This window comes from Myotis myotis, unplaced genomic scaffold (assembly GCF_014108235.1).
Source record: "Myotis myotis isolate mMyoMyo1 unplaced genomic scaffold, mMyoMyo1.p scaffold_m19_p_15, whole genome shotgun sequence".
NCBI classification, from domain to species: Eukaryota; Metazoa; Chordata; class Mammalia; order Chiroptera; family Vespertilionidae; genus Myotis; species Myotis myotis.
Window position 1 is genome coordinate 13,206,523 of NW_023416319.1, and position 14,273 is coordinate 13,220,795.

Genomic DNA, 14,273 nt, shown 5'->3' on the forward strand with positions numbered 1-14,273 from the left:
ACACAATTTGCTCTATTACATACCATACTGTTTTACTTTTAGACTGATTTTTTTTACAGTCATTCAAAAGCATTTGTAAGAGTTAAGTTATTTGGCAGTGCCGTAGTTTTCCTGCCAAAGCCTGCTGAGGTGATTCTAAAGCTACCATGCAAAGGTATCGGTATAGCAATGTCGTTTATCACCTGAAAACTGTGTCCAAAACACAAGTGGCCAAGGTCCTGACCTCGCTACACCACGACGTCTAGATGGAGTGCAGAGGCTTTGGATCATAGTCATTTATCTGCTTACACAAGCCAAGTGTTCCTCCTGCCGTATGGCAAGCATTCTGTTCCATTCTAAGCCAGGCACCAAGTGCAGAAGACACAAAAAGGAACTTATGAAGCTTGCTGTGCATTCAAACACAGGGTGCTATGGCTTATTTGCAAGTGAAGATTTAAATTATTTTGATGTTCCAATGGGAAGTTCTTGATATGGAGAGCTAGGCAAGTCCCAAGGATCAGAGTCCTCAAAGAAGAGCCCAGCCATCTGCATTTCATCAGAGAAAAGGTGACATATCATGTATCCAATCAAATGATTGGGTGGGTCCTTAGTCTGGTCTCCCTGGCGTTGTCACACCTGAGGTCTCTGGTGAGATCATAAAACCTATGCACTGCCCTCCTCACCTTTGTGAATGTTCTCCCTCCAGGTCAGGGCATCCAAATTCTGGGCACTTGGAGAGACACCTGTGCTATAAAGCCATCTCTGAATAGGGAAGAGGAGGCGCTGACTCTGTATTCCGCAATGATAAGATATCTAGATATCTTGATACTGTTTTCCAGGGCTCGGTTTTAAAAAGGAAAAGAAGCTCATAGGGCATGATTTGAACCAGACATCCAAGAAAGACTCCCTCCCAGTGGATTTAGTGAGGCAGCCCCAGCTTTCCGCAAGAGTAGTGCCTTCTGGAAGGGATACCAAAGAGGACCAGAATGAGAACATGCGTGTTCAACTTCCTTTTATCATAGACTGATGTGCCTGTACCAGAAGGGCTCAGTTTACTGTTATAAAATAGCAGGTCCAGGACAGATACAGTATTTGATTCCTGTCTAGACTTATCTCACTCTCTGTTGAACATATGCCAACCGGGATCTTTGCAGGCACGCCTTACGCTTCCATGGTCATCTGTAGAACCTGGCATCTTACACTGAGCTCCTCTTGCATCATTACTTAATGAAGAATTTGATGCATGTTGGCATTCCTCTAAACGTCTAAAGGGTTTCAGTTACTGCAGCTTACAAAAGCTGTTTGGTTTCACATGTGAGTGTCTCCATTCTTCAGCACCCACCTGGGAAGGAGCACAATACAATAGTTGAGAGTCTTCTGTGAACAAGTAGTAGGCATGGTGAATTTGGAGTTAAGAACAGCTTGATTCAACCTCATCTTGTGATGCTATGCAAATTTTAGCCGTCTTTTAAGTCTGTCTCTTTTAGGGTTGAAGATTAAATGAGATATTATATATATATATATATATATATATATATATATATATATATATATATATATATAGCAGTTATTATTTCTGTCTGAGGGTTTCAAGAAATGTTCTCTCTTCTCCCTAATGACCATCAGGAGATGTTGTAGAACAATCTTCCTTGCACACTTTATGAAATAAGTCACATGGCAGAGTTTGGATTGAATAGCACAAGTTAGATAGCACTTCTCTCCATATGCTCATGTCCACAGGCTGGTGGGATGTTTTGTTTGACAGCCAGGATACATCGTACCTTAGTTGTCTCCTTTCCTGCTTCTGGTCAAGACCTTGTTAACCTGATTCTACACCTACTAACCTCAGTCTACCCCTACTAACCTCAGTCTACATCTACTAACCTCAGTCTACTCCTACCTTAAGAAGGGTTGCTCAAGCCAGTGGTGGGCTACTTTCATTTCATGCTCCTTCCTCCTCCCACAACCTAAATATCTTTAGCCTTGAGAATGACTGAAATATCTGATTTTTGTTTCTGTCATTCAATGCTCTTAATGATATTTTGAATCTTACTTGTGTTCTAAAGAGCATTGGAATAACAACCAAAATCCAATATCAAAGTTGGCTGTATCTTGTCATCAATCTAACCTATATCTGTGTTACCTTCCAATTAGTTCTCATATACTTAACCAAGATTTGCATGTTTACAGTGATAGTAGAGACCAAATAGTGTGTGTGTTGTTGTTTTTACTGTTTCTTGTGCTATGCAATACTCTACCCCCTATTAAATCTGGTGAAATCTTTTCTTTCCCTCAGTTGTTCCCCCTCTCTCTTAACCCTGCTGCTCTCCCTGCCCCTCACCTCACTTCACCCTCAGCCAGAGTTAACAGGCTGGGTTATATCTGCTGGCACCTTCCCCTGCACAAACACACAGGCTTATAGTACTTACAATGGTGCACAAAAATAGGTTTTACTATAGTCACTCCTCTACAGTGTACTTATTTCCGCATAAACTTTAAGGATGCCAGAGTCAGGCCCACGCTGAGGTTCTGCAGGGACCAGGCTCTGACATATGAGCCCAGTGTCTACCTGCCCCAGGTCCCTAATACAATTGGGAGCGTCTGGGAGTCTCATTCCGGTCTGAAGCTGTCCCTGTTGAGTCACTGCCTCGTTTGTTTTCCCATTTTTCTCTGAGCCATGTTACAGGAACTGATAGGTTCACACACCTTTCCTTCCTCAGGCTAATCTTGGCTTCGTTGAGGCCATTTGATGTATTTGTTTTTCTATCACAGAGTCAGTGTTGTCCTTGGAGAATCTCCATATGGGTTTCCTTTGGCTTTTGTGCCTTTCTCTGGCATTTCTTTTGAGCTGGTATTCTCAGTTCTGTATCTATATTAGGGCATGTGACTGAATGGTGTTCAGGCTTAAGAATTGTATATGATAGTTTAGGTATTTGCCAGCCTAGGTTCTGTTTCAGGAATGATGACTTGTGAATTATTAGCTTAAAGCTACTCAGTTATACACAAGATTTTCCCAGCTGCTCATTCTGAAACCTGTTGTTTCCCATGTTCTCTATCTCCTCTATGGCTTGAACATGATAACTGCTTCACCGGGGGGGGGGGGGGGGGCATAAGAATGGTGTATGGAGGGAGCGTTTGAGATCTTGCTTCCTGGCAATTGTCAGCAGCTTGGCTCAGTTAAACTCATAAAATTTCTCAAAAAAAGAAGAAGAATGTTGTGTAGACCTCCTGACAGCCCGTCCTTCTACTTGTAAACAGAAGTGTTGTCAGGGGGGAAACAGGTAGCGCCAGGAATAGAGACTAACAAGAAAAGAAGAAAGGGATGCCCTGCCTTTGCCATCACCTTCCGCTCCCTCTGAAAGGATCTCAAGTACCATTCAATCAAAGAAGCTCAACATGGGCTGAGCTGCATGGGTAGCGTTAAACCACAGATCATCCTAAACCCTTTCTTTCTCTCTAGCTGAGGGGCTTTAGGCATCTTACTTAGCCTGTCTGTGACCCAGTTCTTCTGGAATATCAAATAGGAATGGCACCTGTCCTCGCTGTCTCCCAGGATTCCTAACAGCCAAATGAGGTAATACGTAAGAAGGCACTTTGGTGAACAAACATTAGAGATGCACCATATTCAAATTTTCTTCAGCAAAAAAGAACCCTCTGTGGGCCCTGTATTAGCTACTGAGGATACGGTCATGAAGGACACACCTCGGCCCTTAGAAGTTTACACGAATTGCCCTCATCTTTTTTTTTTTAATATATTTTATTAATTTTTCACAGAGAGGAAGGGAGAGAGATAGAAAGTTAGAAACATCGATGAGAGAGAAACATCGATCAGCTGCCTCCCGCACATCTCCCACTGGGGATGTGCCCACAACCTGGGTACATGCCCTTGACCGGAACCGAACCCGGGACCTTTCAGTCCGCAGGCCGACGCTCTATCCACTGAGCCAAACCGGTTTTGGCAGAACTGCCCTCATCTTACCTAGCAGCTCGTTTTCCTAGACCAGTGAGCATGGATCCTGGAACTTCTGTTTGTGCTTATGTACCAGTCACCAACAATGGGTTCAGATCTTCCTGCCTGACTTCATTAAAGCACCCTTAGCACTGGGCATCCAAAAATATCCTGGGAAAACTTTAGCATCCCACCAAAATAAAATAAGGACAGTGTCAGCTTGTCCTGGAGTATATGTTCATCTTCAGAATTCCATCCCACAAAAAACTAATGTTGAAGAATCTGAACCGAAGGGCCCCAACCCTTGGTGCATCCAAGCATCAGTTATAGACCTTCTCAGACCACAGCAGGGCCTGGCATCTTCCCCAGAGGTCCTGACCCAGGAGGTGGGTCTGGGATGGTAGCTGGACATCAACGTTTTTCCTTTAATTTTTGTAAGAGAGGCTGATATCAAAAGTTGAGATTCCCTGATTTCAAAACTAATAAACCATGGGAGTTAATTTTGCCAGGAAGGTGCATATAATTTCCTGTTGCAACTCATATTTCAGTGCACCATCATCTGCCCTGAGCTCCCTTAATTGGATTCCCAGAAATTGCCTCTTTCTAATTTAGCCTCTGTATTGTAGCCAGAGTGATATTTTTGAATTAAAAAATATCATGCCATTATCCCCCAAGACCCTGCTTAAAACACTTGAATGGCTTCCCAGCTCTTAGGAAAAAGATCAAAATCAGAAACTTGACCCACAAGTCCTAACATGTTACTTTCTCCCCTCCAGTCTCATTTCATAACATGGTCCTATTGTGTCTGTATCTCCAGCCTCCTCCAACGATGCCACCCACTCCTGCCATGGGGCCCGTGCGTGTCCGTTTCCTCTGTCCTCATTGCCTGGACGCCTTGCCTCCATCACATTCACTCACGTCCTTTGTTTGATTCATATATTCCTTTGCTTTAAGCTTCCTCAGTTCAAATATCACTTCTTCTAGGAAAGAAGCCTTTCTCTCCATTCTTAATCAGATCAGGTCTTCAGTATGCCACCTCTCACTATTGTATAGGTTTATAACGTCAGGCCCTCTCCTTCATATGACCCCCTACAATGTCTTTATGTTTACTTTTGAGATTATTTATTTAAAGGCCATTTGTCTCACTAGTAGTCTGTATGCTCATGAAACCCCGGACCATATTTGTTTGGTTTGTTTGGTCATAGCTATTGTTCTCATGTAGGGCAAGACACAAGATAAACACTCAATAAATATGTGTCAGTTGTGTGGTTAGATGGATGGTTGTTTGGATAGTTGGATGGTTAGTTGGTTGGGTGGGTGGGTGGGTGGGTGAGTGGATGGATGGATGGGCAGACAGTCATTTAAAGCCAGGCCAGCTTGCCTAATCAAATGGTGACATAAGACTTTGGCACCATTTCTTAATCTCAAAAACTTTAGCCCTGCCCTAACTGGTTTGGCACAGTGGATTGAGCATCGGTCTGCGGACTGAAGGGTCCCAGGTTTGATTCCGGTCAGGGGCATGTACCTTGGTTGTGGGCACATCTCCGGTGGGGGGTGTGCAGGAGGCAGCTGATCAATGTTTCTCTCTGATGTTTCTAACTCTCTACCTCTCTCCCTTCTTCTCTGTAAAAAAATCAATAAAATATATATATATATATATATGAAAAAACATCTTAGGCCTGTTTCTTAATCTCTGAAAGGAGTTGGCATCCCTGCCTCAGATGATAATTACAGCCCAAGGAATTCAGAAGCTGATGTCAGGTGAGCCCAGAGTCCTGGAGTTAAAATGGTATTGGGCTTACCGAGCCCTTAAGAGCCCCTGAAGGCAAAGGCATGTGATCCATGGAACAACACTTGAGTGGGCAAAGCGACAACAGCAGGGATGAATCTGCTTCCGTCAACTGTCAGACTAGACCCCTTGAGGCTCTTGCATCCTAGTGTGGAGTACCAAGCCCAGAGGCCTGTGCCCACATCAGGAGGCCCAGATCTCACAAATGCTGATGCCCCGAAGTCTACTCTGTCCCCACAAAGAATCATCTCTCTCTCTCCCTCTCTCCTTCCTCCCCTCCATGTCTTCACTCCCTCCCATCCTCCCTCCCTTCCTCCCCTCTCTCTCAGAAACTGTATTGCTTGTTTTATTGCATGGGTAACCCTAACTATCCCTGCTATCTCCCTGTCCCAAATAATATGAGTAGATTTAAAGGTGGGCTCTTCTAGGGTTGGTTGGCAGCGACTCTGTTGAAAATTCAGAAAACATGGGAGTGAAAACTGACCAGAAAAAAGAATGAGAAATTGATCAGTCCACGTTGGTTGTCCAAATGAAGGACAAGTCAGCAAGAATGGTTGACATTTATATTCATTAGTGATGGGAATCCAAGTCATTGAACAATGTCTAGGCTTGTAGATATTTGTTCTGCAGTTGTGAATGGAGTTTCTTTCCCACCCTAGGGAAGAATACTTGCCCATGTCCTTACTGAGAGCTGTGGTGTGCCCCCCTCACAATGCCTGGCCTGGCATAGATCAGAAGAGCAGGTCCCATAGATTCATAGGATTTGAACTGCTTTTCCTTTCGCTGTGAATTAATCTTTTAAATGTCAGCATTTTCAACTTGGCCTTTTCAAAATATGATACCATATGAACCTCACTTAATCGAAAATACATTTCTGGTTCAAAGGGTCTCTCTTCCCCCTGAAAATGGGAAAAGCTAACAAAACAAACAAATAAAAGTGTATTAAAGTATAGACCTTATGTTTTCCTGCCCACCTGCAGAAAATTTAGCACCCTGTGATTGTAAATAAGCATTAAAAGGGGCATTGCAGGTCTTCTACAGTTGCATTGTTTTTATAGTCATTTGTTTCAGTATATAATTTTACACATCACTAATTACTCCCATTTCTATTATAAAAGTGGGTTGAGTTAAGACAGGAAGGTATTATGCCCATCTCATAGACCAAAGGAGGTAGAATGACAGGGAATCATCTCTCTTGTGAAAGCCATGCTAGGATTGAAGCCTGGAGGAGCTGTCAGTTCTTTAGCCACAGATAATGAATGAAATGCAACCCAGGAGATGGGTTCAAATCTCAAGACTGGTGCTAACTAGAGTTGTTAACTTTGAGCAAGTGATTAAACCTTTCTTGACTAAAGTTTCTTCATCTGTAAGCTAGCTGAACAAAGCCTGCTTTTCTCTCCAGACTAAGATTCCGTGAAGAATGAGATCATTTTGATAGTAAACAATGCTGAAGTATAAAAGAATTAACCATCATTACCTTAAATAATAATAGATCTGCACTATCCGGTTTGGCTCAGTGGTCAAATTGTTGGCCCTTGGACCAAAGGGTTTTGGGTTGGATTCCCAATCAATGGCATGTGTCTTGGTTGCAGGCTCTATCCCTGGCCCTTGTTGGGACCTCATTCAGGAGGCAACCAATTGGTGTGTCTCTCTCACATCGATGTGTGTGTGTGTGTGTGTGTGTATGTGTTCTCTCTCTCTCTCTCTCTCTCTCTCTCTCTCTCTCTCTCTCCCCCTCCCTCCCTCCCTCCCTCCCTTCTTCCACTCTCTCTAAACATCAATGGGAAAAATAGCCTCAGGTGAATAATAATAATAATAATAATAATAATAATAATAATAAGGCTGAGCCTAATGTCATATCAGGTGTAAGGCAAGATGTCTCCTATCCTTTTTCCAGCATGGTCAGGGAACCAGAAATAAAGCAGGGGACTCAGGGATCCAAGCACATGGGAAGTGTTCTGTGGCAGTGTCAGGTAGGCGGCATATTTAAAACTGTACACACCTTTTTTATTCACATGGATGGTAAGCCTATAGGCCAGTGATGGCGAACCTTTTGAGCTCGGCGTGTCAGCATTTTGAAAAACCCTAACTTAACTCTGGTGCCATGTCACATATAGAAATTTTTTGATATTTGCAACCATAGTAAAACAAAGACTTATATTTTTGATATTTATTTTATATATTTACATGCCATTTAACAAAGAAAAATCAACCAAAAAAATGAGTTCGTGTGTCACCTCTGACACGCGTGTCATAGGTTCGCCATCACTGCTATAGGCAAAGCCTTCAGAGGAATTCGTTATCAAATTGGAGTTGATGATCGGACACTTAAGTTTTCAAACCTGGAAACTTTTGGTAGAGTCAGTGCCCTTCAGATTTGGAAAACATCCATCTTAGTAAATGCCTGAAGCCACAGTTGCTAAACGAAATGAGCATCTCTGTTCACTTGTTTATTGGTGGTTTTTTTTGTTTTGTTTTTTGTTTGTTTGTTTGTTTGTTTGGTCTCATTAGCCTAGTTAAGCCACTAGGCTATTGCAGATTGTCAAAGGGATTCTATCACCCACAGACATATCCGCCCAGCTCCTGGAGGGAGCCAGAGTTGCCATTGTTCCTGAGCCAGCAACCAGGACAAGCCCCAGCCCCCGAGCTAAGCACCCTCGTACAGACTCCATTTCTTCTGATGTTGGGCTGTTTTTTAGGGCGACGTTCAGAGGACATTCATCCAAGTGGACTTCGGTGATGGCATCGCAGTGTCGTATGTCAACCTCAGCTCCATGGAAGACGGGATCAAACACGTTTATCACAATGTGGGAATTTTCCGAGTGACCGTGCGGGTGGACAACAGTCTCGGGTCTGACAGCGCCGTCCTGTACTTACATGTAACTTGTATGTTATTACTGTTGTTGATTTATGACATCATTTAAATATTGTGCCCTTTTAAAATATGATCTAAAATTTCATATCTAGAGGAAGCTTACTAGTTAGTTACATTGTAGCAGGAGGGGAAAGGAGAATAAGAGAGCCAAGTGGGGAGGAGGTAAGAAGGAAATCAGGGAGTGGAATCTGAATAATCTTGGACTCCGCTTTGCTTCAGATTTTTTCATTGCCCTTACTGGGCCTCATTGAGGTACCTGAGCACCCGAAATACAATCCCTATGTCTGGGGGTTTGGCCTGAGCAACTTGCTAAGCTATTTGATTGAATATGGTTTTTTTTTTTTTTTTTTTTTTTTTTTTTTTTTTTTTTTTTTTTTTTTTTTTGTCAGAAATGTTTGAAAACACATGCATGGCTCAATCTAATGCATTGATAATTAGCATCAGTAAAGGAATTTCTCCCCATTTGATTATTCTTCTCCTACATTATATCTCACTATTAATAGTCTCTTAGAGTTTTGCTCTCTTTTAAATATGTTTTTATTTTGTGGTTTTCATCACACTTATCCCCCTTATTCCCTTGTCCACCTCCACCCCCCCCCCCCCCCCAATTGCCACACTGCTGTCCATGAGTTCTCTCTCTCTCTTTTATTTAATATTTTGCTCCTTTTTAAAAAGTGTGTTCCCTGGTCTGGGGATGATTTGTTGTTAGGGAGAAGGTGGTATAGAGGGAAAGAGTGTAAACAATTATAAGGGAAGTACACTAGGAAACAGCTCCAAGAAAGGTTAATGCTTTTGCCCATTGCGGGATCTAAGGGTGCGCTAAGTCTGATGACTCCATGACAGCTCCTCAGTAGTGTTGAGTAATAACGGTGCCATGAATGCCTTTGATAGTAGGTTTGTCAATGTCCCTGCAGAGGTAAAGGACTTGTTTAAGTTCCTAGAGAAAGAGTTTACTTTAAAATGACTGTAGCTCTTTTATATGAATGGCCTTGTTCAAGTGAATTCCAAGTTGTAGGCCAAGAGTATTAAGGCCAGGCAATATCCCATGCCTCTCTCCTGCCCTTTGCCCATTGAACCAAATTGAGTGCAGAATGTACTGACTGAAGTGTTTTTAAGCTGCTGTGGTCCAGGGGAGGACACACTGTTTAGGGTCCCCAGGAGATCGCTGGGCTCCTGAAGAATCCTGGTCTATCAGTGACTCTCCTTCTGTCTCTCTGGAACCTCATGACAGAGGAACTTTGAAGAGACACTCTACCTTCTTTCGGTTTAAACAAAGTTTTGCAAGGTTCCCAGGTTGCCAACTCCACCTCCCTCTTTTCATTTAAAAATGTTTAATTCTTAGTGTGCGCCAGGCTTTGTGCTAGACAGGCTCTTTATGTGTGCAAGCTCAGTCCTCAAAGCAACCCTGTGAAGCAGGCACTATTGGAAACTCTACTTTCAAAGGACAGTGGGATCCCAAGAGTTTAAATAATCTATTTGAATTTGTAGACCTACCATGCCACAGAGCCAGATTTCAGACTCGGGCCTACCCGCCTCAAATCCCAGCTCTTGATCGTGAAGGTTATTGTCACTACCAACAGCAGCTCGGGGTTAGAGGAACTAAGTCTCCATCAGCCTTTCTCCCTCTTCCACGTGTTTGCAGATTGTCCTGAAGGAGCATGCATATTGAAGTTAGGAGCAGTGCATTGCTAGTCAGTGACGTAGGTTCAAGACCCACTTCAGAACTCCCTTCCTGCTGATTGCCATTCCTCAGCTGTCTACTCAGACTTTCTGGAGTTGCCTCTGACCAACAAATAATCTCAAGTGATGATATCATAGGAATGATCATAAAATTTTAAAAAATACAATGCAAGCATTGGTTGTTAAGATAACTTGCAACCAAGTGACCACACATTTGCTGAAGATGCTTGCCTTCCTAGCCACCTATCACTGTCCACAGTTCCGTAAGGGGGGTTTTTGTTAGAGAGCTATTCTCCTTAACAATTACAGTAGCTTTATTCCACATCCCATATATGGATGGAACAGCTACTGTACTCTAACCACGTGTAAATACTGACGTCAAATTCAGCAGTAGCTTTGTGTCTCCTGGTCTCTGTTCCACAGCTCTCCCTCCTGGTTGCCCCGTGGCTTCTTTCTCCCCATAGAAATGGTATAAATGCTCATATCCCTGAGGGGTCCCTCCAGGCCCCAGCCCTCTCCCAGGTTTACTAAATCCAGGCAGGGAAACAGCGCAGAGCTGGCCTCTGCTAAAGACCCAAAGTTGCTGAAGCCACAAGTGCTCAGGGAAATGAGCTTCTGTTCACTTGCATTTTGTTTGGTCTCATTAGCCTAGTTGAGCCACTAAATGATCTGACCTTAACCTTGGTGGAAGGTGATCTGTAATGGAAAGTTTTGTGTTCTGGTTTTAATTTTGTTAGACTCACTGTGGATTAAGAGGCTGGATTAGCATGCCTCATACAATGGAACCCCTTTCTAAACCTGGCCTTGGGGACAAAAATTAACTCTTTCATACTAACTGTATTAAAGAGGATTTTTTACAACTTTCCTAAATCACAGCCATCCAAAACCCATGTCAGGAGCGTTTTCAGCATGTTCTTGAGCGCCTCTCTCCTGAATGCCACAGGGTGTGTTACTCTTCTCCCCACCTCTCTACCCCGATACCCTGGCAGGCAGCACGGGCCCTTTCAAGTGGAGGAAACATGGATCGGAGAAGTTCTGTGACTTTGACCTCTTTTATGATAATAGGAAATCAGAACAAGACCATCATTGACTCGTATTCCTAAAATCTCAAACTTGAAGGGTATCCTGGCAATTTTCAGTGTCACAGTGCCAGGGTGGGGTAGGGGTTGGCATTTAGAAGAAAAAAAATACAAAAACTGAGCCTGAACTGAGTGGGAGGTGCAGTGGCTGAACTCCTGGCCCAGTCACTCCTTTCCTCTGAGCAGTTTGTTTCTGAAAGGTTCTGTGGAGCCTCATCTGTTGTGCCCTGTCCTCTAGTAAAGCTTGGGTGTCAGTGATCACAGAGGAACATATACACTTGGACTTAGTCGCAGCGGTTCTCAACTTGTGGGTCGCGACCCCTTTGGGGGTCGAACAACCCTTTCACAGGGGTCGCCTAAGACCATCGGAAAACACATATATAATTACATATTGTTTTTGTGATTAACCACTATGCTTTAATTATGTTCAATTTATAACAATGAAATTGGGGGTCACCACAACATGAGGAACTGCATTAAAGGGTTGCGGCATTAGGAAGGGTGAGAACCACTTACTTAGTGGGTTCACAGCAGAAACTCAGCTCTGCTTGCCAGGTCTGCCCTCTGCTCTCTCACCCAGCTCCCTTCCCTCAGCCTGGGGCTCTGCCTCCCTCCACCTGGGGCTCTCCCCCCATTGCCCATCTAGAACACACACACACATACACCCACGTTCCAGATCAGAAAGGTGATTTTATTTTAAATCAGAGGCTTTTCAGTAGGGGTTTGCAAAGGTCATGAGAAACTAAGGGAAAGGATGCTCCTGCTGAAAGGTTGCTAGGCATGGGGGTGGGTGGGCTGGGTAATCTGTTGAAGCCTTAAATGCCTGAACCCCTTGGGGAGAGTATTCATTGTGTTCTGCTTATTTACAATCTAATGAGACCCCTCCCCTGAGGTGCAGCCAGGGTTGCCTTGGATGGGACAGAGAATTTAGAGGACATGCAGGTTTCTGCTCAGAACTCTGCCCTAGCTAAGCCAGTCTTGCAGAGGAAAAAAAAAATCACAGAAAAATGCAAATTTGCAGAATGGCAGGTAAAAGAAATAAAGTGGATTTCCTAGTCCTTCCCACACCTCTCTCTTCAGCTGGCACCTTACAAAGGTGCCCTGTGCAGGTGCCTCTCTGTCCCCATCTTAGTGATCCTGTGTAGCTTTGCCACTTTTCACAAGATCATAATATTGGCCAGCAAATGCCATACTTGGATTTTGTAAGGTGTGGTTTAATGAGTCACCTGCCTAGAAATTACATGACAAAAATGTAGTGTCCCAGGCCCTACATCCCAGACCCAGTGAATTAGAACTCCCACAAGTGTGGCAGCATAACCTGCTTTGAACATGTTAAGATGATCCTTATGCTTGCTGAAGTTCAAGGAGCAAGGTTTTCATCTTTATACTTTTATGCTTTTGTTTCTTCTGGTGGATTTTGAAACATTTCAGACAAACAGAAATATGATGCATACACAATATTTAATTTGGCAGTTAGAGGAGATCTCCAGAACACACACACATTCCCTCTCTCTCTCTCTCTCTCTCTCTCTCTCTCTCTCTCTCTCTCTACCTCTCTATCTCTCTATCTCTCTATCTCACACACACACACACACACACACACACACACACACACACACACACACGATGTCCAGCCTCAGACGTCAGCTGTTCCATGCAGCACAAGAGGACTAAACAAGAAAAGAGCAGGGAAACCTCATTCACACAATTCTGCAGTCCCCTCTGCCACCCTGCCAGGAAGATTCATATGGAGTGATGCACTGCCACCTGCCGTTCCTTTGTGGCATTGCAGGCACCTCTGTGATGGAGCGGCATCAGCCAGCTTGTTCAGCTCCTGTCTCGGTGCAGCAAGCCCTCTGGGGCCTCCAAGGGCTGGAGGTTCAGTTCTGTCGATCCATTAGGGCAGACTGCACTCTATGTGCAGAAAAGAGATGTTAAAGAGTAGGCTTTGGGGCAGCAGAAAGTAGGTGTAGTATATTAGACACATAAAAAGTAAATGAATACAAGAGGATGTGGGAGTTTGAAAAGATAAATAGCACACATTCATATGAGCATGGAACGTCTAAATATGCAGCAATGAGTTCATGCAAGCACACACATGCACACCTGAGGGTGCACAAGGCCGACATGCTGAGTGTCCTGAATGCCTCTCAGATCTCAGGGGCTTCCAGTCCCCTCCATTTGCACTGCAGCCCATCCTTGCTATTCCTCACACATGGAGGGCAGGCGCTCTCCCCAGAGTCTGTGCACTTGCTCTTTCCTCACCCCAGATCATTACAAATAGACACCTGGTGCCCTCCTGTGTTTTATTCAGGTCACTGCTCAAATGTCATTTCTTCTTCTGAGATAGTTTCCTTGACCAGCCTGCCAAAGACAGCACTCTCTCACTGACCCCATGCCTGCCCCCCTCATTAACACGTAACGTCCATCTAGTACCAGGTGTCCCAGCACCAAGAACAATGCCCAACACGTGGTAGCACTCAAAAACTATTAAAATGAACGAATGACCATAATTTAGTAACAAGATTCAGTTTTGTCACTAACAGGACACACAGACATCATCCCTCCTGTGTGTTCTGACTTTAAAATGTGGTTAAAAGTCCTATATGACAGAGACCAAGAAAATGAACCCCTTTAGAATGAACTAACCGAGCTGGTGTAGTACTTGCATTCCAGCAGATTCATTTAACTCAGATCTGTCTGAGGAGTCAGGACAACTGATGCACAAGAGGGGACCCTGGAACTGAGCCTGCAAATCTGACAGGTGCCATGAGAAAGGTGTAAAAGCTAAGGCCCTGGGGTGGAACACGGCATGGCCTTCCGGAGCAAACGGGACTAGCAGGAGCCATGCAAAGTCTGAGAGCATGTGTCAAGTTCTTTTTCCAGTGCCTGGATCATAGTTAAATCGTCAGTAACTAGTGA

General features: G+C 43.9%; 1 protein-coding gene across 4 annotated transcripts in view; it reads left to right on the top strand.

Annotated features, from left to right (window-relative positions):
- SORCS1 (sortilin related VPS10 domain containing receptor 1) overlaps positions 1-14,273 on the top strand; it is a 474,955-nt gene that overhangs the window by 411,525 nt on the left and 49,157 nt on the right. For all 4 annotated transcript variants that reach the window (XM_036336058.1, XM_036336055.1, XM_036336056.1 and 1 more), the window contains exon 19: positions 8,417-8,603. In XM_036336058.1, the coding sequence (XP_036191951.1) occupies positions 8,417-8,603 (187 nt within the window). The remainder of the gene's footprint in view (positions 1-8,416; positions 8,604-14,273) is intronic.